Source organism: Macaca fascicularis, chromosome 19, assembly GCF_037993035.2.
Source record: "Macaca fascicularis isolate 582-1 chromosome 19, T2T-MFA8v1.1".
NCBI lineage: Eukaryota > Metazoa > Chordata > Mammalia > Primates > Cercopithecidae > Macaca > Macaca fascicularis.
Genome location: NC_088393.1, coordinates 13319602 through 13344599, shown reverse-complemented (window position 1 = coordinate 13344599; position 24998 = coordinate 13319602). Strand labels below are relative to the sequence as shown.

Below are 24998 nucleotides of genomic sequence, written 5' to 3'. Positions count from 1 at the left end.
TAGGGCAAAGTGGAAGTTACTCAAGACTAGAAATACCTGAAAGGCCACCAAGCAGAGGAAAAAAACCTTACATTGGTAGCAGGGGCAAGGTGCCATTTTGTAGCCTCATTCATTCTTTAGGGATCCGGATTTTTGGAATGAACCTACTATTTTAATTCCTGGGTCTCCCGCCAGGAGTACTTTGTTGTACTATCCCCAATCTGACCCCAAAAGTATTTAAAGATGTTAACTTTCAAAGCCTCACGACATTAAAAACAGAATTCTCCCTTGGATCTGCCAGTCCTAGAGGCATCCCAGAGGGGTTGGGCTGAGCCACAGGACCCCAAAGGAATAGAAGCATGAAGAAGGCCAGTTTAAGAGGCAGGGTAAACCAGATTAAGCCATTGTAGGCCAGCCTGGGTAACAGAGCAACAGTCTATCTTAAAAATAAAACCAATAAACAGAACCAAAACTTACCAGTTAGGTTCAAGGATTCAGTAAATTAATATGTGGAGTATTTACGGCAGCAACAGTCATTCCCCCGTTGGTTTTGAGGGTTATGGGGTAAATACGGGTCCCTGGAATCTTGTGGAACAGTCAGTAACCTCTCTAGCAACAGCTGAAAAAGGAGATATACTGGAAACCCTCCCCACCCCCAAAAAGACCACTGCTGGGTTTCCTGAAGTCTGTCTTTCCCCAAAAGGAGACACAGGAGGGAGACACAAAACTTAATTTAATAGAAATTTTGTTTGTAGTTCTTACATTCTCAGTGTGAGCCAATCTGGGACCCACTGCCCCACCCAGAAATGGCCCAGTCCTGGGGGCAGGGGAGAAAGGGCGGGGTGAAATGAGAAGAGCCCCATTCTTCCTCAGTGCTGGGGGATTAGAGACACCACCCCCTTCTCCTGCCCCCCTCTGGGCTCCAGGAAGGAGAGCAGATGAAATTTCAGGCCTGCAGCTTCTCCACACCACTGCCCCCCAGGTTGGAGGGGAGCTAAGAGATATGGTGAGAGAAGGGGACAGAGGCAAGAAAAGATGTTGATCAAGAAAGATGAGAACCAGGGGTGAGGGCTGAAGGAGAATCAAAGATAAAACACCAGTTAAAAAAAAAAAAAAAAAAAAAGGTGGGGGGCGGGGGGGAACAGTGGAGGAGGGGACAAAACCAAAATCCACCCCAAATCCGAACCAGCCTGGAAAAAAATGAAAGTTCTCGAGTCTCACAGAGACATTATTTGGCGCGGCCAGCTCTGCGGCAGGAGCGCTCAGGCCTCAGTCCAGCCCTGGAGGCAGGCCTCTCTACAGCTCATCCTTGGCCTGGCCGGGGACATCTTCCTCCTCATCTTCCTCCTTGTCCTCCTCATCCTCCTCATCCTCATCTTTGTCCTCATCGTCCTCCTTGTCTTCTGCCTCCTCCTCCTCTTTGCGCTTCTTGTCTTCTTCCTCCTCCTTAAGCCTCTGCTCCTCGTCCTGTTTGTCCTTCATTTGTTTCTCTGCTGCCTGCAGGCAGAGCACACACCTCAGGGCCTTGCACCCTGCCTTCCCTGCCCGCCCCCCACATCAGGACCAGGACTCACCTTTGTCACGCCCCACGTCTCATTGCCAAACTCCTCGGCGTATGCCTCATCGTTGGTGATAAGGAAGTTGTCAAAGATGGTGCCAGACTTGACCTGGAGGATGAATGGGAAGGATGGTCAGAGGTGACACCCGATAGCCCTTCCTTTGGACAGGGTTTCCACCTGTGTTCCTATAACCACTATACCCTGCTGCCTGCATCTGCAGAGAAGACAAGGAACGCTGCTGACATTGCAGTTAAAAAGATGGAGAGTCCGGGCACGGTGGCTCACACCTGTAATCCTCACCCAGAGGCCAAGGCGGGTGGTTCACAAGGTCAGGAGATCGAGACCATCCTGGCTAACACGGTGAAACCCCGTCTCGGCCGGGCGCGGTGGCTCAAGCCTGTAATCCCAGCACTTTGGGAGGCCGAGACGGGCGGATCACGAGGTCAGGAGATCGAGACCATCCTGGTTAACACAGTGAAACCCCGTCTCTACTAAAAAATACAAAAAATTAGCCGGGCGCGGTGGTGGGCGCCTGTAGTCCCAGCTACTCGGGAGGCTGAGGCAGGAGAATGGCGTGAACCCGGGAGGCGGAGCTTGCAGTGAGCTGAGATCCGGCCACTGCACTCCAGCCCGGGCGACAGAGCGAGACTCTGTCTCAAAAAAAAAAAAAAAAAAAAAAGAAACCCCGTCTCTACTAAAAATACAAAAAATTAGCCGGGCGTGGTGGTGGGCGCCTGTAGTCCCAGCTACTCGGGAGGCTGAGGGAGGAGAATGGCGTGAACCCAGGAGGCGGAGTTTGCAGTGAGCGGAGATCGGGCAACTGCACTCCAGCCTGGGCGACAGAGAGAGACTCCATCTCAAAAAAAGATGGAGAGATGGCCAGGCACAGGCTCACGCCTGTAATCCCAGCACTTTGGGAGGCCATGGTGAGCAGATCACTTGAGGCCAGGAGTTCAAGACCAACCTGGGCAACATAGTGAAACCCTGTCTCCACTAAAAAAAAAAAGCCCGGTGTCTGTGGTGGCACATGCCTGGTATGCCTGTAATTCCAGCTACTCAGGAGGCTGAGGCAGGAGAATCGCTTGAACCTGGGAGGCGGAGGTTGTGGTGAGTCAAGATTGCATCATTGCACTCCAGGCTGGGCAACAAGAGTGAAATTCCATCTCAAAAAAAAAAAAAAACGCAGCGCTGTGGCACATGCCTGTAATTCCAGCTGTTCGAGAGGCTGAGGCCTGAGAATCACTTGAACCTGGAAGGCAGAGACTACAGTAAGCCGAGATCAAGCCACTGCACTCCAACCTGGGTGACAGAGCAAGACTCTGTCTTTATATTTAAAAAAAAAAAAAAAGGATGGAGCGACTCAGGTGTTGTACTGCCCGGGTTCAAACCCCAGCTTTGTGGTTTCCTGTCCCCATGACCTTGGGCTACTGACTTCAGTTCTCTGCACCTGTTTCTTCTGTTTCTCACTCTCTTATATTCAGGTATTTTTCAGGTACCTACTAAATGCCAAGAAATGTCTTGGGCACAGAAGGTATTTCAGTGACCAAAAAAGACAAAAATTCAGCCCCAGCTTTTTTTGAAACAGGGTCTCACTCTGTCACCCAGGCTGGAGTGCAGTGACATGATCATGGCTCACTGCAGCCTCGATGCCCCAGGTTCAAGTATCATCCTCCTTCCTTGGTAGCTTGGACTACAGGTATGCAGGACATCTGGCTAATTTTTAAAGTTTTTGTAGAGGCTAGGCACAGTGGCTCAACCCGTGTAATCCCAGCACTTTGGGAGGCCGAGGCGGGCAGATCACCTGAGGCCAGGAGTTCGAGACCAATCTTGGCAACATGGTGAAGCCCTGTCTCTACCAAAAAAAAAAAAAAAAAAAGGCTGGGTACGGTGGTTCATGCCTGTAATCCCAGCACTTTGGGAGGCTGAGGCCGGTGGATTATGAGGTCAGGAGATTGAGACCATCCTGGCTAACATGGTGAAACCACGTCTCTACTTAAAAAAAAAAAAAAAAAAAAAAAAAAAAATCGGCCGGGCGCGGTGGCTCAAGCCTGTAATCCCAGCACTTTGGGAGGCCGAGACGGGCGGATCACGAGGTTAGGAGATCGAGACCATCCTGGCTAACACGGTGAAACCCCGTCTCTACTAAAAAAAAAAATACAAAAAAACTAGCCGGGCGTGGTGGCGGCGCCTGTAGTCCCAGCTACTCGGGAGGCTGAGGCAGGAGAATGGCGGGAACCCGGGGGGCGGAGCTTGCAGTGAGCTGAGATCCGGCCACTGCACTCCAGCACGGGCGACAGAGCGAGACTCCGTCTCAAAAAAAAAAAAAAAAAAAAAAAATCAGCCAGGCGTGGTGGCAGGCGCCTGTAGTCCCAGCTACTCGGGAGGCTGAGACAGGAGAATGCCGTAAACCTGGGAGGCGGAGCTTGCAGTGAGCTGAGATCGCACCACTGCACTCCAGCCTGGGCGACAGAGCAAGACTTGGTCTCAAAAACAAAAAACAAACAAATTAGCCTGGCATCCATAGTGGCACATGCCTGTAATCCCAGTTACTGGGGAGGCTGAGGCAGGAGAATCGCTTGAACCCAGGAGGCGAAGGTTGCAGTGAGCTGAGATCGTGCCATTGCACTCGAGCCTCAGCAACAAGAGTGAAACTGCGTCTCAAAGCGGTGGCTCAAGCCTGTAATCCCAGCACTTTGGGAGGCCGAGACGGGTGGATCACGAGGTCAGGAGATCGAGACCATCCTGGCTAACACAGTGAAACCCCGTCTCTACTAAAAAATACAAAAAAACTAGCCGGGCGAGGTGGCGGGCACCTGTAGTCCCAGCTACTCGGGAGGCTGAGGCAGGAGAATGGCCTGAACCCGGGAGGCGGAGCTTGCAGTGAGCTGAGATCCGGCCACTGCACTCCAGCAAGGGGGACAGAGTGAGACTCCGTCTCAAAAAAAAAAAAAAAAATTGTAGAGATAGGGTCTCCTCACTACGTTGCCAAGCAAGGTTGTCTAACTCTTGGCCTCAAGCAATCCTCCTGCCTCAGTCTCCCAAAGTACTGTGATTATAAGGGTGAGCCACTGTGCCCAGCCCCAGCTAACTAAGTGGGTTACCTGACCACCTTCTAGTTCTTTGGGGGTATTTAAAGAAGTTGATTTGCATAAAAGTACTTGGGGAAGTACTTAGTTCACAAGAAGTACAACCTCAAAAGCATTGCTGTGAGGACTCCACAGGGACAGACCAGGAAGTACTGTTTACAAAAAGTACCATTTTTGAGTCAGACCCGCCTGGGGTGTGATCGTATCCTGTCACTTTCCCCTTGGGTGATCTTATGCACTTGAGGTACCCCAGGGATCCTCCTTTTTCCTCCAAGTCTCACCTGCCAGAGGTCCAGGCCCAGCACACCAAAGTTATCATAGGCATAGATACTGGGATCAGGAGAGTACTCGGGATTGTCAATTTCTGGGTGGATCCAAGTGCCCTTGTAATCTGGGTTGTCGATCTGCCGGGGCTTCCACTCACCCTGCAGAAGGAAGAAGGGAACTAGAGGGTGAGTAAGGTTGGTGCACTCCCCACTGTGAGCCCCAGCCCTGCTCAGAGCCCCAAACTCACCTTGTACTCAGGGTTCTGAATCACTGGGGGTTCCCACTCTCCATCCATCTCTTCATCCCAGTCCTCGGGTTTCTTAGCATCGGGGTCAGGGATATGCTCGGGCTTGTCCCAGTCCTGGAGGATAGATGAAGAGGTCAGAGTTGGCCCAAATGTCCTCACACCCTCCAATGTGGAGAGCAGAGCCCCCACCCAAACACCAACCTCAGGCTTGGAGTCTGTGGGATCATCGATCTTGGCCCGCTCATCCCAGTCTTCAGGTTTTGAAGCATCAGGATCCTTTATCTTCTTGGGTGGCAGGAAGTCCCAATCGTCTTCCAAGGAGCCCGACTCCACCTGGCTGTTGTCAATCTTCACCTCATAAGTGTTGTCTGGCCGCACAATCAGTGTGTACAGGTGTGTAAACTCGTCATCCTGAAGAAGGAAGAAGGTGAGCAGCCCCCCCTCAATCAGGCTGACCTCTGAACCTCCCCATGACACCCATTTGCCACCACCCCCAGGCACACCTTGCAACGGATGTCCTTGTTGATCAGCACGTTTTTGCCCTTGTAGTTGAAGATGACGTGAACCTTCTTGGTGCCGGGGCCACAGATATCAGGACCTAGGTGTGAAGCAGATCCAGTTAAAAGTCAGAGACTACCCACCATTTCGAGTTCCTCACCCCTCTTTACAAAAGGAAGACCTGGTTCCTAAACTCGGGTCTGTCAAGGCTGAAAAGAGAAACTCAGACCCTGATTCTGTCCTGAATGGGTTGTGGGTGAAGCCTTAAGTTTAAATTAAAAAAAAAAAATCAGTGCTCTAGAACTCAACATCCTCATTTGTAAGATTGGGAAATAACTATATACAATGACACAAATTAATTAACAGCCTAGATCTGCGATCATAACGCAATAAATTGTTGCTGTGACTTAATTATTTTAGCGCCCCTTCCAAAGACAATCATAACTATTAAGAAAGTCAATGGGGTCTGGGTCTCCCTCCAACTAATGGGACAGAGGTCAGCACCAGGAAGCAGCCCCTCACCAAACATGATGTTGTATTCTGAGTCTCCGTGCATGTCCGTCTGGTCCAAACTATTAGGAAACAGCTTCACATAACCGCCCCCACAGTCGATGTTCTGCTCATGTTTCACCGTGAACTGCACCACCAGCGTCTGGCCTTTGTTGCTGAAAGGCTCGAAACTGGCCGACAGAGCATAAAAGCGTGCATCCTGGCTTGTCTGCAAACCTGAGACGGGACGGTAGTGTGGTCACCGTTGGGTCCTGACCCGCGAGGATCCTCGATTTAGACGATACAGACGACTCCCCCACTTCCTCCACCTGCCCTGCTCCTAGGGGACTGTCCCGGCTGTGTATGTGCGGACAAGGACTTCTGCCAGGAAGTCCTCGCGGATCTGAGCACCCACTCCTAAGCTCTTACCTTTATCTTTCTCCTCGTCACCGTAGAACTTGCCGGAACTGAGGACGAATTTGCCAAAATCTGACTTGTGTTTGGATTCGATCCAGCGGGAAGTCCACCCGTCTAAGTGGGGGGTTAGAGAGTTAGGTCAGCGCGGCTCTGCTAATCCCCCCCACACCAAGTATCTGCGGAGAACCACAAGCTGCTGGGGACAGGGAAGGAGATCCCCGACTCTCCCCACCCCAACCTCTAGTTGACACGTCGGGTGCCTTCAGCGATCCTCGGGCGAACCCTAACTCCCGCCGCGGGAGGCCGCTACGCCTTCCGCGTTCCCCAGGGACGCAGAAGAGGGATCGCCCGCAGCTCCAGTCGCCGGGGACCACTGTGTTGGCCCTCTAAGCGGTAATTACGGGCGACGACGCAGATCCGAGATGGGGGGCCGGCCGCGTCGCCGGGACGGCCTCGAGGTGGGACCAGGCGTTACCTCCGTCCAGAAACTGCTCCTTGAAGTAGACGGCGGGCTCGGCGGCGGCCAAGCCGAGGAGGCCGAGCAGCAGCGGCACGGATAGCAGCATGGCGGGCCGAGGGGGCGGCGGCGCGCGGGCCCTTTAAAACGACCCTCCGGCGGCGGCTCTGCAGTACGGACGGACGCCGCCGCCCGCCTTGCATTTTTATACCCACCCGCCTCTCAAACCAACCTGACCCAGCCCTTGGGCCCGCCCCTGACACTTTATCATTGGCCTGCGCCCACGGCCGTCTCTTTCCATTGGACCTTCGTCAGTTCACTAGGTTAGGCTGCGCCTCGGAACGCTGGGTTCCCAGATGGCCGATTTCTATTGGCCTCACCACTGACCAATGATGGTCGACCACGCGTTGTGGGGGACGCCCACTGGTGGGGTGGGGGCCGCGAGCCCCTCAGGCCAGGTCATGTGACCAGACCTGAACCTAAGACCGCCCTTGCCCGTGCGCGTCGTTCCCCATCTGAGCGTTTAAAGAACCCGCGGGAGCGCAGGTGTTTCCACGCGGGATCGGGACCCCGCCTCAGCTTCTCTTCCTCCCGTTCCCTCTAGGTGGAGGGGCTGGGCAAGGCTTTCCTAGCCAGTTCTTATCTTGCATTTGGGAACCAGCACCCCACTGCTGCTCCCCAACCCCCGCCCAGGATAGGAGAGAGCTCATGGGTTGGGGCCCTGGGGCTACGCTGCACCCCGGTGCTACAGCCACGCGGGCCAGTGGGAAGAATGCCAGCCCTCTCCTCATTCTGCCCCTAGGGCCCTGGCAGCCTATCAGACTGCTGCTGTGTGACTGGGGCAAGTCACTTAACCTCTCTGAAGTGACAGACGTTCCTGAGCAGACAGAGGGGGTGACCCTGGCCAGGTGCTACCCAGCAGAAATGCTGTTAACGTTTTTAAAGCTGGCCTGGGACAAGAGGGGAGGAAGACTTAACGATGTGACTGTGACTCCTGGGGTGGGGATAGGGTTATTACCCAGATTGCAGCAGCCCCTTTACTCTCGTCTCAACCGGTAAATGAAGGAGGTCGCTGTCTGTGGTCTCCCACAAACGGCCTGGCTTTTGCAATTAAACGACTATAGGCGAGAGGGCAGGGGGTTCCGTTTGGGGAGGGAAAAAAGACACAGATGGTAGCGAAGATAAGGTGCTAGGGAGATGGGCAGGACCCCCCCACCCCACCCCAGTCTGGAGTCTTCTGAAGCCAGAGGCACGTGACTGGCACCAGTACCCTGCCCCCACGCTGTAGAAAGGAGATCTGGGGGTTTTCCAAACTCTGGGCAAATAAGCCCTGGACCTGGGAACACGGGAGTGGACTATGGAAGGAGGGAATGAGGGGGATCCAGGAAAGAGGGTGAGGAGGGGGTGCTTCCTGGCTAATGGTTGTGACTCAGAAAAGGGAGGAAGGAAAAAATGAAAAGGAAAACAAAGTGGAGTGGGGGAATGACTTGGCAAGGGTCTTTGGTTAAGAAAAGAAAAAGAAATGGTGGCCGGGCGCGGTGGCTCACGCCTGTAAACCCAGCACTTGGGGAGGCCGAGGCAGGCGGATCATTTGAGGTCATAAGTTCGAGAGCAGCCTGGCCAACAAGGCGAAAACTCGTCTCCACTAAAAAAAAAAAAAAATTAGCTGGGCGTGGTGGTGGGTGCCTGTAATCCCAATACTCAGGAGGCTGAGGTGGGAGAATCACTTGAAACCTGGGAGCCAGAGATTGCAGTGAGCCGAGATCACACCACTCCAGGCCACCAGCCCAGGTGATAGAGCAAGACTCCATCTCGAAAAAAAAGAAGGGGGAGAATGAATTGGGAAGTTGGGGTTCTACCCCTTCCTCTAGGTAGTATTCAGTATTGCCTAGTCTGGTCCCCTCAATGAGGATCCCGAGGACCATCCCAGGCCTCTGGCTGACCCTTCCTCCTGTTCCTGTGTCAGGCACCTGTGGGCTTGGCACTTCCTACCTGAGATTAGACACTGCCTGTTTTGTTCACTTTGCATCCTCCAGTGTCACCTGCAGCATCTGGCACAGAACAGGATTAAAAACTACTTGCTGCATGACAGAAGAGAGGAAGGAAGGACTTGTAGAAATTAACTAAAAACAGGCTGGGCACAGTGACTCATGCCTATAATCCCAACAGTTTGGCAGGCCAAGATGGGAGGATCACTTGAGGCCAGGAGTTCAAGACCAGCCTGGGCAACATAGCAGGATGCCATCTTTACTAAAAAAAATTTTTTTTTTTTTTTTGAGACGGAATCTTGCTCTGTCACCTAGACTGGAGTGCAGTGGCGTGATCTCGATCTCGGCTCACTACAAGCTCCGCCTCCCGGGTTCACACCATTCTCCTGCCTCAGCCTCCTGAGTAGTTGGGACTACAGATACCTGCCACCACGCCCAGCTAATTTTGCTTTTGTATTTTTAGTAGAGACAGGGTTTCACCATGTTAGCCAGGATGGTCTCGATCTCCTGACCTCGTGATCCACCCGCCTCAGCCTCCCAAAGTGCTGGGATTACAGGCGTGAGCCACCGCACCCAGCGAAAAAAAGTTTTTTTTTTTTTTTTTTTTTTTTTGAGACGGAGTCTCGCTCTGTCACCCAGGCTGGAGTGCAGTGGCCGGATCTCAGCTCACTGCAAGCTCCGCCTCCCGGGTTCACGCCATTCTCCTGCCTCAGCCTCCTGAGTAGCTGGGACTACAGGCGCCTGCCACCTCGCCCGGCTAAGTTTTTGTATTTTTAGTAGAGACGGGGTTTCACTGTGTTACCCAGGATGGTCTCGATCTCCTGACCTCGTGATCCGCCCGTCTCGGCCTCCCAAAGTGCTGGGATTACAGGCTTGAGCCACCGCGCCCGGCCGAAAAAAAGTTTTTTAAATTGCCAGGCATGGTGGCGCCCGCCTGTGTTCCCAGCTACTCAGAAGGCTGAGGCAGGAGGATCACTTGAGACCAGGAGGTTGACGCTGCCGTGAGCGGTGTTCTTGCCACTGAACACTCTAACCTGGGTGACAGAGCAAGACCCTGTCTCAAAAATAAATAAAAATAGGCTGGACACGGTAGTTCACACTTGTAATCCTAGCACATTGGGAAACTGAGGCAGGCAGATTGTTTTAGCCCAGCAGTTCAAGACCAGCCTGGGCAACATGGTGGAACCTTGTTCTTACAAAAAAAAAATACACTATATATATATATGTCAAATATATGAGATACATAAATTGTATATGAGATATGATATGTATGTCACATATATCATATATCATGTATTATGATATATATAACAAGGCCGGGCGCGGTGGCTCAAGCCTGTAATCCCAGCACTTTGGGAGGCCGAGGCGGGCGGATCACGAGGTCAGGAGATCGAGACCATCCTGGCTAACACGGTGAAACCCCGTCTCTACTAAAAAAAATACAAAAAACTAGCCGGGCGCGGTGGCGGGCGCCTGTAGTCCCAGCTACTCAGGAGGCTGAGGCAGGAGAATGGCGTAAACCCGGGAGGCGGAGCTTGCAGTGAGCTGAGATCCGGCCACTGCACTCCAGCCTGGGTGACAGAGCAAGACTCCGTCTCAAAAAAAAAAAAAAAGATATATATAACAATTAACTTGACTATATTTATATATAGTTATATATATAGTTATATATATATACACACACCTGGCACATATATATGTAACTGGCATATATATATACACATATATATATAAAAAAAATTAGCCTGGACTGGTGGCACACACCTGTAGTCCCAGCTACTTGGGAGGCTGAGGTGAGAGGATCACTTGAGCCCAGGAGGTGGAGGCTGCAGTCAGCCAAGATCATGCCACTGCACTACAGCCTGGGCAACAAAGTGAGACCCACTCTCTAAATAAATAAATAAATAATCAACAAAAAATGGGAGGAGAGAAGGGACTTTGAGAAATGTATCCTGAATACAGAACCTCATATAGGGTCAGGACTGGGGGATATGAGTCATCCCATTTTGCAGACTCAAATAATAATTGTGATGTAAAAGGAATAAATGTGTTCTGCTTATAAGAGTGTTCGAACGTGGACCACACTCAATTTAGTAAGCAGTGTGAATATGTGTGGGCATTAAATTCTCACAATAACCTGGGCTCCAATCATCTCCATGTGGGCAAGAAACTGAGGCACAGAAAGATTAAGCCTTCTGGTTGAATGACATAAATGGCAGACCTAGAATTTTATTTTATTTTATTTTTTTTTTGAGACAGAGCCTTGCTCTGTCACCCAGGCTGGAGTGCAGTGGGGCAATCTCCGTTCACTACAAGCTCCGCCTCCCAGGCTCAAGTGATTCTCCTGCCTCAGCTTCCTGAGTGGCTGGGATTACAGGCATCCCCACCGCACCTGGCTAATTTTTGTATTTTTAGAGGAGATGGGGTTTCGCCATCTTGGCCAAGCTGGTCTTGAACTCCTGACCCAGGTGATTCGTCCACCTCAGCCTCCCAAAGTGCTGGGATTACAGGCATGAGCCACTGCACCTGGCCTGCAGATCTAGGATTCCAATCTACCTGTGCTGACATAAATCACCACTGCCCACATGTGATTACTGACCATTTGAAACGTGGTTGGTCTGAACTGAGATGTGTTGTACGTATAAAATACACATCAGATTTTGAAGATTTAGTATGGAAAAAAAAGTGCTTTTTTTTTTTTTTGAGACGGAGTTTCGCCTTGTTGTCCAGGCTGGAGTGCAATGACATGATCTCGGCTCACTGCAACCTCTGCCTCCCAAGTTCAAGCGATTCTCCTACTTAAGCCTCCCAAGTAGCTGAGATTACAGGCATGCACCACCATGCCCTGCTAATTTTGTATTTTTAGTAGAGATAGGGTTTCTCCATGTTAGTCAGGCTGGTCTCGAACTCCCAACCTCAGGTGATCTGCCCGCCTCGGGCTCCCAAGGTGCTGGGATTACAGGTGTGAGCCACCGCGCCCAGCCGAGTGCAAAATATTTTATTAGTCATCTTTTTTTTTTTCTTAAGAGTCAGGGTCTGGCTGGCTGGGCACGGTGGGTCATGCCTGTAATGCCAGCACTTTGGGAGACCGACGCAGGAGGATAACCTGAGCCTAGGAGTTTGAGACCAGCCTGGACAACATGGCAAAAACCCATCTTTACAAAAAAAAAAAAAAAAAAAGACAAAAAAGAAAAAGCTGGGTGTAGTGACACGCACCTGTAGTTCCAGCTACTCAGGAGCCTAAGGTTGGAGGATCATTAGAGCCTGGGAAGTCAAAGCTGCAGTAAGCCATAATTGCGCCACTGCACTCCAGCATAGGTGACAGAGCAAGACCCTGTCTCAAAAAAGAAAGATGTTGGCCGGGCACGGTGGCTCAAGCCTGTAATCCCAGCACTTTGGGAGGCCGAGACGGGCGGATCACGAGGTCAGGAGATCGAGACCATCCTGGCTAACACGGTGAAACCCCGTCTCTACTAAAAAAATACAAAAAACTAGCCGGGCGAGGTGGCGGGCGCCTGTAGTCCCAGCTACTCGGGAGGCTGAGGCAGGAGAATGGCGTGAACCCGGGAGGCGGAGCTTGCAGTGAGCTGAGATCCGGCCACTGCACTCCAGCCCAGGCGACAGAGGGAGACTCCGTCTCAAAACAAAACAAAACAAAAAACCCAAAAAAAACCAGAAAGATGTTTTGCACTATATTTCTATAGGACAGTGCTAATCTAGGCCATGCAGTATTTGCACCGACGTTGCTCTCAGTGCACAGGGGTGGGGGATCTGGAAGGTTTATAATTTATGGCTTAATTTCCACCAACTCTCTGTAGAACCTTGGGCAAGTCATACCACCTTCTGAGCCTCAGTTTTCTCATCTGTGTAATGCGGTTATATCAGTATCTACATCATAAAGTTTTGGGGAGAAATGAAATTCTACACGTGAAGTACTTAGTTCTGGGCTAAGTACTACCACATAGGAGGTAGTCCACACAGGTTAGGTGCCACCTTGACTTACTAGATGAATCCTTTTCCCCTCTATAAAAAGGGATGGTACCTACCCAGCCTTCCTTTGAAATTTTAAAAGTAGCTGACATCGCCAAAATGACCATCTCTGGAGCCCACCACCCACCGCCTCTCGTAGGGCAAGAGAGAATACCAGAAGGGCAGACATTTCTGTAACCCAGAGAGGGTTAAGTCCAAGGTCACACAGCCCGCTCGAAGTGAGGCTAGATAAAGCTCAAAACAGGGCGGTGCTTCTGACCTTGAGATAATCGATTTTCCTCTCTGGTCAACCAGACGCCACTGATGGAGCCAGGGTGGAGGTGGGAACTGAGTGCCGTGCACCTTCTGAGGCTCCGTCGCCACACTCAAGATGACGACACATTGAGCCCTGCTCTGCGGTTAGACACATTCAAGATGGCGATGCACAGCCCGGATTCCGGTTCCGGTGGCTCAGGCCCCGGCCAGGACACGCTGAGCACACTGGAAGCAGCCATGGCGGATGGTCCGGTGGCGGAACTGCTGCTCCGGCGGCTGGAGGCGTCCGATGGCGGCCTGGACAGCGCCGAGCTGGCGGCTGAGCTGGGCATGGAGCACCAAGCGGTGGTGGGCGCCGTGAAGAGCCTTCAGGCACTGGGCGAGGTGAGCCGGGCCCGTGATGCCGGGCCGCCTTGCCCTTGCACCTACGGTCCCCTTGCCAGGAGGGCTCTACGTCCAGACCAAATTCCCTCAGGCCTAGTTTGGGGTAGCTGTATATGTGTCCACCCCGGGATGCGCGGACGGGAAGTGGGACGAGTGAGGGCCCAGATGTTCCTCATGCAATAAACGTTTATTGAGGCGCGGTCAGCGTGGGTAGGGGGAACGATAATGGACGAGGAGGACGCGGTTGCTGCCCTCACGCAGGTTGCGACCTTATAGGAAGGTGCTTCAAGAACTAGAGTGATGGGGGGAACACAGGGGACCCAGCTGTGACAGCTGACCCAGGCTTGGGGGTCAGGGAGAGCGGCCTGGTGCAGGTGACGGCTGAGTCGGTTCTCTGTAGAGGAAAGTGATACCACTTTAGAGATCAGTGGCCGGGATATTCGGGGATGGCAGGCGGCGAGGGAGACCAGCATAGCTGTAATTGCAAGGCCTCTTAGGTCTTTACCTCACGAGGGAACTGGGGAGCGATAGCAGGAGCTAGAGCCCGGTCAGATGAGTGTGCTATCCACATCACCTTTGGGAATAACTGGCAGGGACAGGACAGGAGGTGAAGGGATGAAAGCAGAAGCTGGCACTTCCCCAAGCTGGATGGCATGATGTCTGGCTATGGGAAGGCAGCTTGGGGGAGGTGGGGAAGGCATGGGATTCAGGACAAGGCAGGGGGCACACCGATGAAGTCCAGCCTTCTGACTTGGGCAAGTAGACAGTGACAGAGTCACAGGAGGAGGATGCTGAGGGGCCCGTGGGCCACCCAGAAGGCTAGATCCATGAGGCCAGGATCTGGGCTGTTTATCCTTAGAGCTCACGTTCTGCGCCCCACTTTGGTCTCAGCTTGTTTGTCCAATTCATTCCATAATCCTGGCTGATGGCCATGTTATTCCCATTTTGCAGATGTGACAACCGATGGTCAGTAACATAATCAGTGTGAATAGAAGAGGCCGATGAACCCAGATTTGAAATTAGGCACTCAGGCTGCAGAGCCCATAGTCCTCAATGCAGAGGCAGCTGTGTTCTGTTGGGTGACAGTGCTTTGATCAATATGATTTGACATTTGTATACGTCACAGAGAGTTAAATAATATAAGGAGGTAAGGTTAAATCTAATGACAGTAATAGCCATAAAAATAATTATAGTAGTTAGAATTTATGCCGGGTGCAGTGGCTGACGCCTGTAATCCCAGCACTTTGGGAGGCCGAGGCGGGTGGATCATGAGTTCAGGAGTTCAAGACCAGCCTGGCCAAGATGGTGAAACACCGTCTCTGCTAAAAATACAAAAAATTTAGCCAGGCGTGGTGGTGGGCGCCTGTAATCCCAGCTACTTGGGAGGCTGAGGCAGATAATTGTTTGAACCTGGGAGGTGGAGGTTGCAGTGAGCCAAGATTGCACAACTGCACTCCAGCCTGGGCGACAGAGCGAGACTCCATCTCAAAAAAAAAAAAAATTTATGCAGCAGTTGTCACATGGTAGGCACTATATATTTTTTCTGAGTATTAATTTAGCTACTCCTTAAAATCATCTGAGGTAGAACCCATCACACCTTTCTCTTATGGATGAGAAGAGTTGCTCAGAGGTTAAGCAACTTTCCCGAGGTCACACAGGAAATGAAGGGCAGAGGTAGGATTAGAACGAAGTGGGAGCCAGGTCCTGTGCACTCTATTTATCCTTTTTGTCCTTTTCTTCGTGACTCTGGACCTGGAACCTCAGTTTTTGTTTGTAATGTGTACCTCCAGGGCCCTTGTCTGACATTCTGGGCACTGACATGTGAACATTTAAACATGGAGACAGGTTGAGCGTGGTGGCTCATGCCCGTAATGCCAGCACTTTGGGAGGCTGAGAAAGGAGAATCACTTGCGACTAGGAGTTTGAGACCAGCCTGGACAACATAACAACACCCTGTCTTTAAAAAGTAATTTAAAGGGGCCGGGCGCGGTGGCTCAAGCCTGTAATCCCAGCACTTTGGGAGGCCGAGATGGGCGGATCACGAGGTCAGAAGATCGAGACCATCCTGGCTAACACGGTGAAACCCCGTCTCTACTAAAAAATACAAAAAACTAGCTGGGCGAGGTGGTGGGCGCCTGTAGTCCCAGCTACTCGGGAGGCTGAGGCAGGAGAATGGCGTGAACCCGAGAGGCGGAGCTTGCAGTGAGCTGAGATCCAGCCACTGCACTCCAGCCTGGGCGACAGAGCAAGACTCCGTCTCAAAAAAAAAAAAAAAGTAATTTAAAGGGCTGGGTGCAATGGCTCACGCCTGTAATCCCAACACTTTGGGAGGCCAAGCTGGCCGATTACGAGGTCAGGAATTTGAGATCAGCCTGGCCAACATGGCAAAACCCCATCTCTACTGAAAATACAAAAATTAGCAGAGCATGGTGGCACACACCTGCAATCCCAGCTACTTGGGAGGCTGAGGCAGATAACTGTTTGAACCTGGGAGGCTGAGTTTGCAGTGAGCCGAGATCGCATCACTGCATTCCAGCCTGGGCGACAAAGTGAGACTCCATCTCAAAAAAAAAAAAAAAAAAAAGAAGGGTAATTTAAAAATTAACCAGGTGTGGTGGCACGTGCCTGTAGTCCCAGCTACTCAGGAGGCTGAGGCGGAAGGATCACTTGAGTCCAAGAGTTCAAGGCTATAGTGAGCTATGATCACACAACTGTACCCCAGCCTAGTAACAGGGTTAGGCCCCCTCTCAGTGAAAACAAAAACAAAGAAAAAAATGTGAAGGTGAATCAGTTCACCTAATTTTTCACCTTAAAATCTGTCACAGGTTCAAAACTGACAGTAAGAATTTGTCCTCCGCCAGGTAACATCCTTAGTGGTATACTTTACCCAGGGAGGTGTAAACTACCATTATTATTACCCTTGTGTTACATAAGGGAAATGGAGACACAACAAGGTCTTTCCCTTGAGACCACTTGACTGTAAAGTTGCATAGCTGGGATATGAAGCCAGCTTCAAGGGCTATGCTTTGAACCTGGGACCCAGTGCTACCGAAAGGGGGTGCCTGACTCTGAGCCTCACCCCTGCCTGGACCCCCCACCCCCCGCCATTTCTCTCTAGGTCATCGAGGCTGAACTTCGGTCCACCAAGCGCTGGGAGCTTACTGCGGAGGGTGAGGAGATTGCCCGGGAGGGCAGCCATGAGGCCCGTGTGTTTCGAAGCATCCCCCCGGAGGGCCTGGCCCAGAGCGAGCTTATGGTAGGAGCTGTGGGGTGAAAGGGGAGTGAGTGATGGGGTGAAGGTGGCCCTGGTGCCCCACTCACTGCAGCCTCTCTTTTCCAGCGACTGCCCAGTGGCAAAGTGGGCTTCAGCAAGGCCATGTCCAACAAGTGGATCCGGGTAGACAAGAGTGCAGCCGACGGGCCCCGGGTGTTCCGAGTGGTGCGTTCCTGCGGGCTGGCCAGGGGGCAGGTGGACAGGCACGTGGGCCCCTGGCCCTCACACCCCTTATCCCGGCAGGTGGACAGCATGGAGGACGAGGTGCAGCGGCGGCTCCAACTGGTCCAGGGGGGACAGGCTGAGAAGCTGGGGGAGAAGGAGAGGAGCGAGCTGAGGAAGAGGAAGCTGTTGGCTGAAGTGTGAGTGCGTGCCCCCTGCAGGCTCAGGCCCCCACCACCTGCATGGCATGGTGGAGGCATGGTGGGAGGGAGACAGACACCTTGCCCACACCAGGCACAGGTGTGGCCAGTTTCCTCCCAGCTCGCTTAATGCCATAGTTGTCAAGCGTATGTGCCTCAGGGTCTTTGTCCATGAGGACCCTTCTGCTGAGAACTGTTTTCCCTCTGATCTTTAAAGTTGGCTCCTCATCAAGTCTCTCTCCTGCGTCCGCTTAAAGAGGCCACCCTGCCACCCCTCCTCTCCTCTTGAGTTCCATGAAGCCCATCACCCCTAGTCTTCATCTTTGGTGCTTGTTCATTTCTTTCACTGTCCTTAGTGTGGTCTAAAGTTTAATGAACACACGCTGGACAGGCTCCTGGAACCTAGATGGTCTAGGGGCTGTCCTCTCACAGAACAAATGTCCCCTTTGAGCAGACACAGAGTGGCAGAGAGAAGAGACTAGAGCTGGGATGCATAATTGAAGTACACAAGAGTGAAACTCCGTCTCAAAAAAGAAAAAGGGGCTGGGCGCTGTGGCTCAAGCCTGTAATCCCAGCACTTTGGGAGGCCGAGACGGGCGGATCACGAGGTCAGGAGATCAAGACCATTCTGGCTAACACGGTGAAACCCCATCTCTACTAAAAAATACAAAAAACTAGCCGGGCGAGGTGGTGGGCGCCTGTAGTCCCAGCTACTCGGGAGGCTGAGGCAGGAGAATGGCGTAAACCCGGGAGGCGGAGCTTGCAGTGAGCTGAGATCCGGCCACTGCACTCCAGCTCGGGCGACAGAGCGAGACTCCATCTCAAACAAAAAAAAAAAAAGGAAAAGGAGAAAACCAAAAAAACTGCCCTCTTTCAGGGGCTTGCGGGGAGACTTTCGCAGAACAGAGCCTGGCACAGAATAAATCTGCTAGACTTTCCCTAATTTCATCACTCAGTCGTGTACTTAGCACCTTGAACAGACTCTGGCACACATTAGGTTCTCAATAAGCGTTTTTTGAATGAATAAGTAAGTGCGTACGGGAGATAGGACATGGCCACATAGGGGGATTTCAGGTAGTGATGAATGTCAGGATGTAAATAAAGCAGAGTGACTTGGTAGGTAGCGTGGGGATCCTCATCAGGCGGGAGATCAAGGAAGTCCTCTAAGAGGAGATAGCAGTGGCATCTCCTTTGTTCCCCTGGCCACAGGACCCTGAAGACCTACTGGGTGAGCAAAGGCAGTGCCTTTAGTACCAGCATCTCCAAGCAAGAGACAGAACTGAGCCCAGAGATGATCTCTAGGTAGGGGTCAACCCCAGGGTCAGGGCGGATGGGAGCTGGGGCAGGGGGCGGGGACGGGCAGCCCTTACCAGGCCCTTGCATCCTCCCCCAGTGGCTCTTGGCGGGACCGGCCCTTCAAGCCCTACAACTTCTTGGCCCACGGTGTCCTCCCCGACAGCGGTCACCTTCACCCCCTGCTCAAGGTCCGCTCCCAGTTCCGACAGATCTTCCTGGAGATGGGGTGAGCACAGGGCTGGGGGCAGGGCCTGGTGCTGCTGCTGGGTACAGGCAGGGGTAGTCAGGCCGCGTCTCCCACCAGGTTCACCGAGATGCCGACCGATAACTTCATTGAGAGCTCCTTCTGGAACTTTGACGCCCTCTTCCAGCCCCAGCAGCACCCAGCCCGTGACCAGCATGATACCTTCTTCCTTCGAGGTGGGTCAGCCCCTAGGGCCTCCCTGAGACATGAGAGACACCAGGCGCCAGGGTAGAGCCTTTACAGGATGGGCATCCCATTTTATCAAATTAGGTCTAGAACTGGGCATGGTGGTGTGCACCTGTAGTGCAGCTATTTGGGAGGCCAAGGCAGGAGGATTGCTTGAGCCCAGGAGTTCAAATCCAGCTCAGGCAACCTAGGGAAGAGTCTACCTCTAAAAAAATTAATTAAAGTCCATCCTTGTTGAATGTGTCAAGCTCTGTTCTCATTATATCACCTCCAGTCTTTTTTTTTTTTTTGAGACAGGGTCTTACTCTGTCGCCCAAGCTGGAGTGCAGTGGCACGATCTTGGCTCACTGCAAACTGCCTCCCGGGTTCAAGCAATTCTCCTGCCTCAGCCTCCCGAGTAGCTGGGATTACAGGCTCGTACCACCATGCCCGGCTAATTTTTGTATTTTTAGTAGAGATGGAGTTTCGCCATGTTGGCCAGGCTGGTCTCAAGCTCCGGCCTGCCTCAGCCTCCCAAAGTGCTGGGATTACAAGCGTGAGCCACTGCACCTGGCTGTTTTTTTCAGACAGAGTCTCATTCTGTCGCTGAAGCTAGAGTGCAGTGGCACGATCTCAGCTCATTGCAATTTCCACCTCCCAGGTTCAAGCGATTCTCCTGCCTCAGCCTCCTGAGTAGCTGGGATTACAGGCACCCGCCACCATGCTCGGCTAATTTTTGTGTTTTTAGTAGAGACAGGGTTTCGCCATGTTGGCCAGGCTGGTCTTGAACTCTTGACCTCAAGTATTCCTCCTGCCTCGGCCTCCCAAAGTGCTAGGATTACAGGCATGAGCGACCACGCCTAGCTAAAAATTAGTGTATTTTTGTATTGTTTTGTCTTGTTCTATGTTGCCCAGACTAGTCTCGAACTCCTGAGCTCAAACAGTCCTCTTGCCTCAGCCTCCCAAAGTGCTGGGATTACAGGTGTGAGCCCCTACACCCTGCCTGCCTGCATGTCTTCTTTGAGCATTCCAGGCTGTGCACACCTCAGGGCCTTTGCTGATATTCTGTCTTTAGCTGAGAGCTGTTTTCTCCCAGATCTTCAAGGCAGGCTGCAGCCTCAAACCTCTGCTCACGTGTCACCAGAGACAGGCCAGCCTAACACTCCCAGGCTCACCCCCAGTTCTACAGAAGCCCTTCACCCCTAGTGTTTATTCTTCTGTCACATTTCTTTCTTTCATTGCCCTTAGCACTGTCCGGAATGGAATGACTTCCCACAATGGGGTGGCCTTCCTGACCAAGAGGGCAGTTGAGGTCATTGGGTGCCGACTTACCTGGCCAGGAGGAGCAACATCATTCTTGTCATCATTGTCATAGCACCCAAAACTTACTAAGCACTCATCACATGCTAGCCACTATTCGAATCTTCCTGCCAACTACTGGAAGCACTACTATTACCCCTTTTTACAAAGAAGGAAACTTGGCCAGGCTCAGTGGGTATAATCCCACTGTTCGGGAGGCTAAGGGAGGAGGATTGCTTGAGCCCAGGAGTTTGAGATCAGCCTGAGCAACATAGAAAGACCCCATCTTACAAAAAAAATTAGCTGGGCATGGTGGTGCATGCCTGTAGTTGTAGCTACTCAGGAGGCTAAGGTGAAGGATTGCTTGAGCCTGGGAGTTTGAGGCTGCAGTGAGCTATGATTGCATCACTGCACTGCAGGCCAAGCAACAGAGCAAGACTCTATACCTTAAAAAAAAGAAAACAAAAGGCCAGGCGCAGTGGCATAATCCTAGCACTTTGGGAGGCCCAGGCAGGCAGATCACTTCAAGTCAGGAGTTTGAGACCAGCCTGGCCAACATGGTAAAACCCCATGTCTACCAAATATAAAAAATTAGCTGGGTGTGGTGGCACACTTCTGTAATCCCAGCTACTTGGGAGGCTGAGGCAGGAGAATTGCTTGAACCTGGGAGGAGGAGGTTGCAGTGAGCCGAGAGTGTGCCACTGCACTCCAGCCTGGGCAGTGGCGCAAGATTCCATGTTAGGGCCAGGCGTGGTGGCTCACGCCTGTAATCCTAGCACTTTGGGAGGCCGAGGCGGGCGGATCATAAGGTCAGGAGATCAAGACCATCCTGGCTAACATGATGAAACCCCGTCTCTACTATAAAAATACAAACAATTAGCCGGGTGTGGTGGTGGGCGCCTGTAGCCCTAGCTACTCAGGAGGCTGAGGCAGGAGAATGGCGTGAACCCGGGAGGTGGAGCAAGACTGTACCTCAAGCCGGGCGTGGTGGCTCACGCCTGTAATCCCAGCACTTTGGGAGGCCGAGGCGGGCGGATCACAAGGTCAGGAGATCGAGACCACGGTGAAACCCCGTCTCTACTAAAAATACAAAAAATTAGCCGGGCGCGGTTGTGGGCGCCTGTAGTCCCAGCTACTCGGGAGGCTGAGGCAGGAGAATGGCGTGAACCCGGGAGGCGGAGCTTGCAGTGAGCCGAGATCGCGCCACTGCACTCCAGCCTGGGAGACAGAGCGAGACTCTGTCTCAAAAAAAAAAAAAAAAAAAAAAAAAGACTGTACCTCAAAATAAATAAATAAATGCATACATACATATGTACATAAATAAAGCCCAGGTGCAGTGGCTCTCGCCTATAATCCCAATACTCTGGAAGGCTGAGGCGGGTGGATCACCTGAGGTCAGCAGTTCGAGACCACCCTGACCAACATGGGGAAACCCCACCTCTACTAAAAATACAAAAGTTACCCAGGTGTGGTGGCGGGCACCTGTAATACCAGCTACTTGGGAGGTTGCAGTGAGCCAAGATTGAGCCATTGCACTTTAGCTGAGGTGATCGAACAAGACTCCGTCTCAAAAAAAAAAAAAAAAAAAAGAAAAAAATACACACAAATGAGAAAACTGAGGCACGAGAATCGCTTGAACCTGGGAGGCAGAGGTTGCAGTAAGCCCAGATTGCACCACTGCACTCCAGTCTGGGCAACAAAGTGAGACCCTGTCTGAAAAAAAAAAAAAGAAAGGGAAATGCTCGTTGACTGACCTGATGTTGCTCTGTCCTGCCCAGATCCAGCTGAGGCCCTGCAGCTCCCAATGGACTACGTCCAGCGGGTCAAGCGGACCCACTCTCAGGGCGGCTACGGCTCACAGGGGTGAGGCAGGACTCACCTGGTATGGAAGGGAAGGAAGCTGGGGACCCCTGGGCCATTGCATGGACTTCCCACCTTCCCTCCTGAAGGTACAAGTATACCTGGAAGCTGGATGAGGCCCGGAAAAACCTACTTCGTACCCACACCACATCAGCCAGCGCCCGTGCACTCTATCGCCTTGCCCAAAAGGTGCGGTTGGCCCAGGTGGGGGCCAGAGTGGGGAGAGGGTGCTGTCAAAGGGACCTTCTGACCCATACTTGGGCCTGGCTCGGTTGTCACCCCTAGAAGCCCTTCACGCCGGTCAAGTACTTCTCCATCGACCGCGTATTCCGGAATGAGACCCTGGACGCCACGCACCTGGCTGAGTTCCACCAGATCGAGGGTGTGGTGGCGGATCACGGCCTCACCCTGGGCCACCTCATGGGCGTTCTGCGGGAGTTCTTCACCAAGCTGGGTGAGCAGGGGGGCAGGGGTGGGCAGCGGTGGTGCGGCAGCAGGCGGGTGTGTTGATCACCAGCATTATCCTCCAAACCCCTGCTCTCCTGCCCGCCCCTACTCCCTGCAGGTATCACGCAACTCCGCTTCAAGCCAGCCTACAACCCATACACAGAGCCCAGCATGGAGGTGTTCAGCTACCACCAAGGTCAGGGTGGGCCCTCGTACTGGGGTGGGAGGGAGGTCTCAGGCTACCATGGTTCAGCCTGGGTCCCCTCACTGCCACACCTGTACCCCACCGCCACACCTGTACCCCACCTCCCAAGCTCACCACCAGACTCAGAACCTGTACCAGCAGTGCCCAGAAACTCAACACGCGCTGCCCCTGTCTTCTCTGTCCTGCCCCTACAGGCCTGAAGAAGTGGGTGGAGGTCGGAAACTCGGGGGTCTTCCGTCCAGAGATGCTGCTGCCCATGGGGCTTCCCGAGAATGTGTCGGTCATTGCCTGGGGCCTCTCCCTGGAGCGGTAAGTGCCCAGGTGGAAACTCTGGGTGTCCAGCTGCCTCAAACAACTCTCCAGGCATAGGGGCCTGCGTGGTTTCAGCACCACCCATTCATTCATCCAATGGACAAAACTTTCATAGTAAGCACAAACTGAACACCCGGCCCCGTGCTGTGAACATGACAGCTCATGTCCCTGCCTTTGAACCTGGGGTCCCAGTGGAGCGAGAAGGATGATAACTAGCAAGACCAACAAGCATATCAGGCCAGGTGTGGTAGCTCCCAGTGCTGTGGGAGGCCAAGGCAGGAGGATTGTCTGAGCCAGGAGTTTGAGGTCAACCTGGGCAATAGAGCAAGTCTCCATCTCTACAAAGAATAAAAACAGGCCAGGCGTGGTGGCACATGCATATAATCCCAGCACTGTGGGTGGCTGAGGCAGGTGTATACCTGAGGTCAGGAGTTTGAGGCCAGCCTGACCAACATGGCAAAACCTCGTCTCTAATAAAAATATAAAAATTAGCCAGGTGTGTTGGCAGGTGCCTGTAATCCCAGCTACTTGGGAGGCTGAGGCAGGAGAATTGTTTGAACCCAGGAGGCAGAGGCTGCAGTGAGCCAAGATCATGCCACTGCACTCTATTCTAGCCTGGGCAACAGAGTGTGACTCTATCTCCCGTCTCTACTAAAACTACAAAAATTAGCCGGGCACTGTTGCGTGCGTCTGTAGTCCTAGTCCTAGGTACTCATGAGGCCTAGGTATGAGAATCACTTGAACCTGGGAGGTGGAGGTTGCAGTGAGCCGAGATTGTGCTACCGCACTCCACCCTAGGTTATAGAGTGAGACTATGTCTCAAAAAACAAATGCACTCAGCAAATAAAGACACAAGTGTGTACCAGGGCAGTAAGTGGTATAGGGAGGGCTAAGGCAACTACGTGGTCAGTGAAGGCATCATGGAGGAAGAAGTGCCATCTTAGCAAAATCTGGAGGTAGATAAAGGGGTAAACTGTGAGAGTATCTGGGGAAGGGTGTTCTAGGTAGTGGTCACAGTTCAAAGGCCCAGAAGTGGGAATGTGCCTTTTGTATTAGGAGAAGCACGAGTAGGCTGGTGTGGCTGAAGGCAGAGGGTGAGAGGTGATAGAGCAGTTGGCGCAGGGCCCTATGGGTCATGGGGAGAACTTGAACTTTTCCTCTGAGGAAGATGGGAGCCATCCTAAGCCAAAGAGTGCATGTGCTGACCTCATGGTAAACTCTGTTCCCTTTCTTACAAGCCCAACGATGATCAAATATGGCATCAACAACATCCGGGACCTGGTGGGCCACAAGGTAAACCTGCAGATGGTGTACGACAGTCCCCTGTGCCGCCTGGATGCTGAGCCGAGGCCCCCTCCCACACAGGAGGCTGCGTGACATGGGCCAGTCTAGGACAGCTCATCCTCCCTGAGTCCCTGCTGCTGCACTCCTTTGCATCCCTGGCCAGTGACCTTGTATTTATGAGGCCTCTGTGAGGCCAGCCCCCACCTTTCTCTTTCCCACCTGTCCCAGAACCAGAATCCCAGGGACAGAGGACCAGGTAGCAGGTTCCTTCTGTTGTCCTGTGTGGTGTGTCCACTGTGAGGGTGGGCCTTGAGGAGACCTGTGGGCCACCTACTGTCTAATAAAGTGGGCAGTTGCCCCCATCTGGTGGCTTTCCTTAGGGGTGACATGTCTTGTTGGGTCCCCCTAGCTCAGTGTGCCACTTGATGGTCAAAAATCTGGGTACTGGACCAGGCATAGTGTCTCACTTCTGTAATCCCAGAACTTTTGGGAGACTGAGGTGGGTGGGTCACTTGAGGTCAGAAGTTCAGGAACAGCCTGGCCAAAGAGGTGAAACCACATCTCTACTAAAAATAAAAAAATTAGGCCAGGCATGGTGGCTCACGCCTGTAATCCCAACACTTCGGGAAGCCAA

The 24998-nt window shown here is 52.5% G+C and overlaps 2 protein-coding genes across 2 annotated transcripts; one reads left to right on the top strand and one right to left on the bottom strand.

Moving 5' to 3' along the window:
- Positions 1-695: 695 nt before the first annotated feature.
- Positions 696-7179, bottom strand: CALR (calreticulin). The gene is made up of 9 exons (XM_045380150.3): positions 7018-7179; positions 6555-6656; positions 6159-6362; positions 5642-5736; positions 5340-5549; positions 5139-5252; positions 4906-5049; positions 1554-1646; positions 696-1476 (listed from the first exon to the last, which is right to left on the bottom strand). The coding sequence occupies exons 1-9, from the start codon at positions 7106-7108 to the stop codon at positions 1276-1278; spliced, it is 1254 nt and encodes a 417-aa protein (XP_045236085.1). The 5' UTR covers positions 7109-7179; the 3' UTR covers positions 696-1275.
- A 6275-nt stretch (positions 7180-13454) lies between these two features.
- FARSA (phenylalanyl-tRNA synthetase subunit alpha) lies at positions 13455-24726 on the top strand. The gene is made up of 13 exons (XM_005588171.5): positions 13455-13616; positions 16735-16872; positions 16957-17055; positions 17134-17252; positions 18462-18554; positions 18646-18774; positions 18853-18968; positions 22035-22119; positions 22206-22305; positions 22402-22570; positions 22682-22759; positions 22963-23077; positions 24319-24726. The coding sequence occupies exons 1-13, from the start codon at positions 13470-13472 to the stop codon at positions 24455-24457; spliced, it is 1527 nt and encodes a 508-aa protein (XP_005588228.2). The 5' UTR covers positions 13455-13469; the 3' UTR covers positions 24458-24726.
- The last annotated feature ends 272 nt before the right edge of the window (positions 24727-24998 follow it).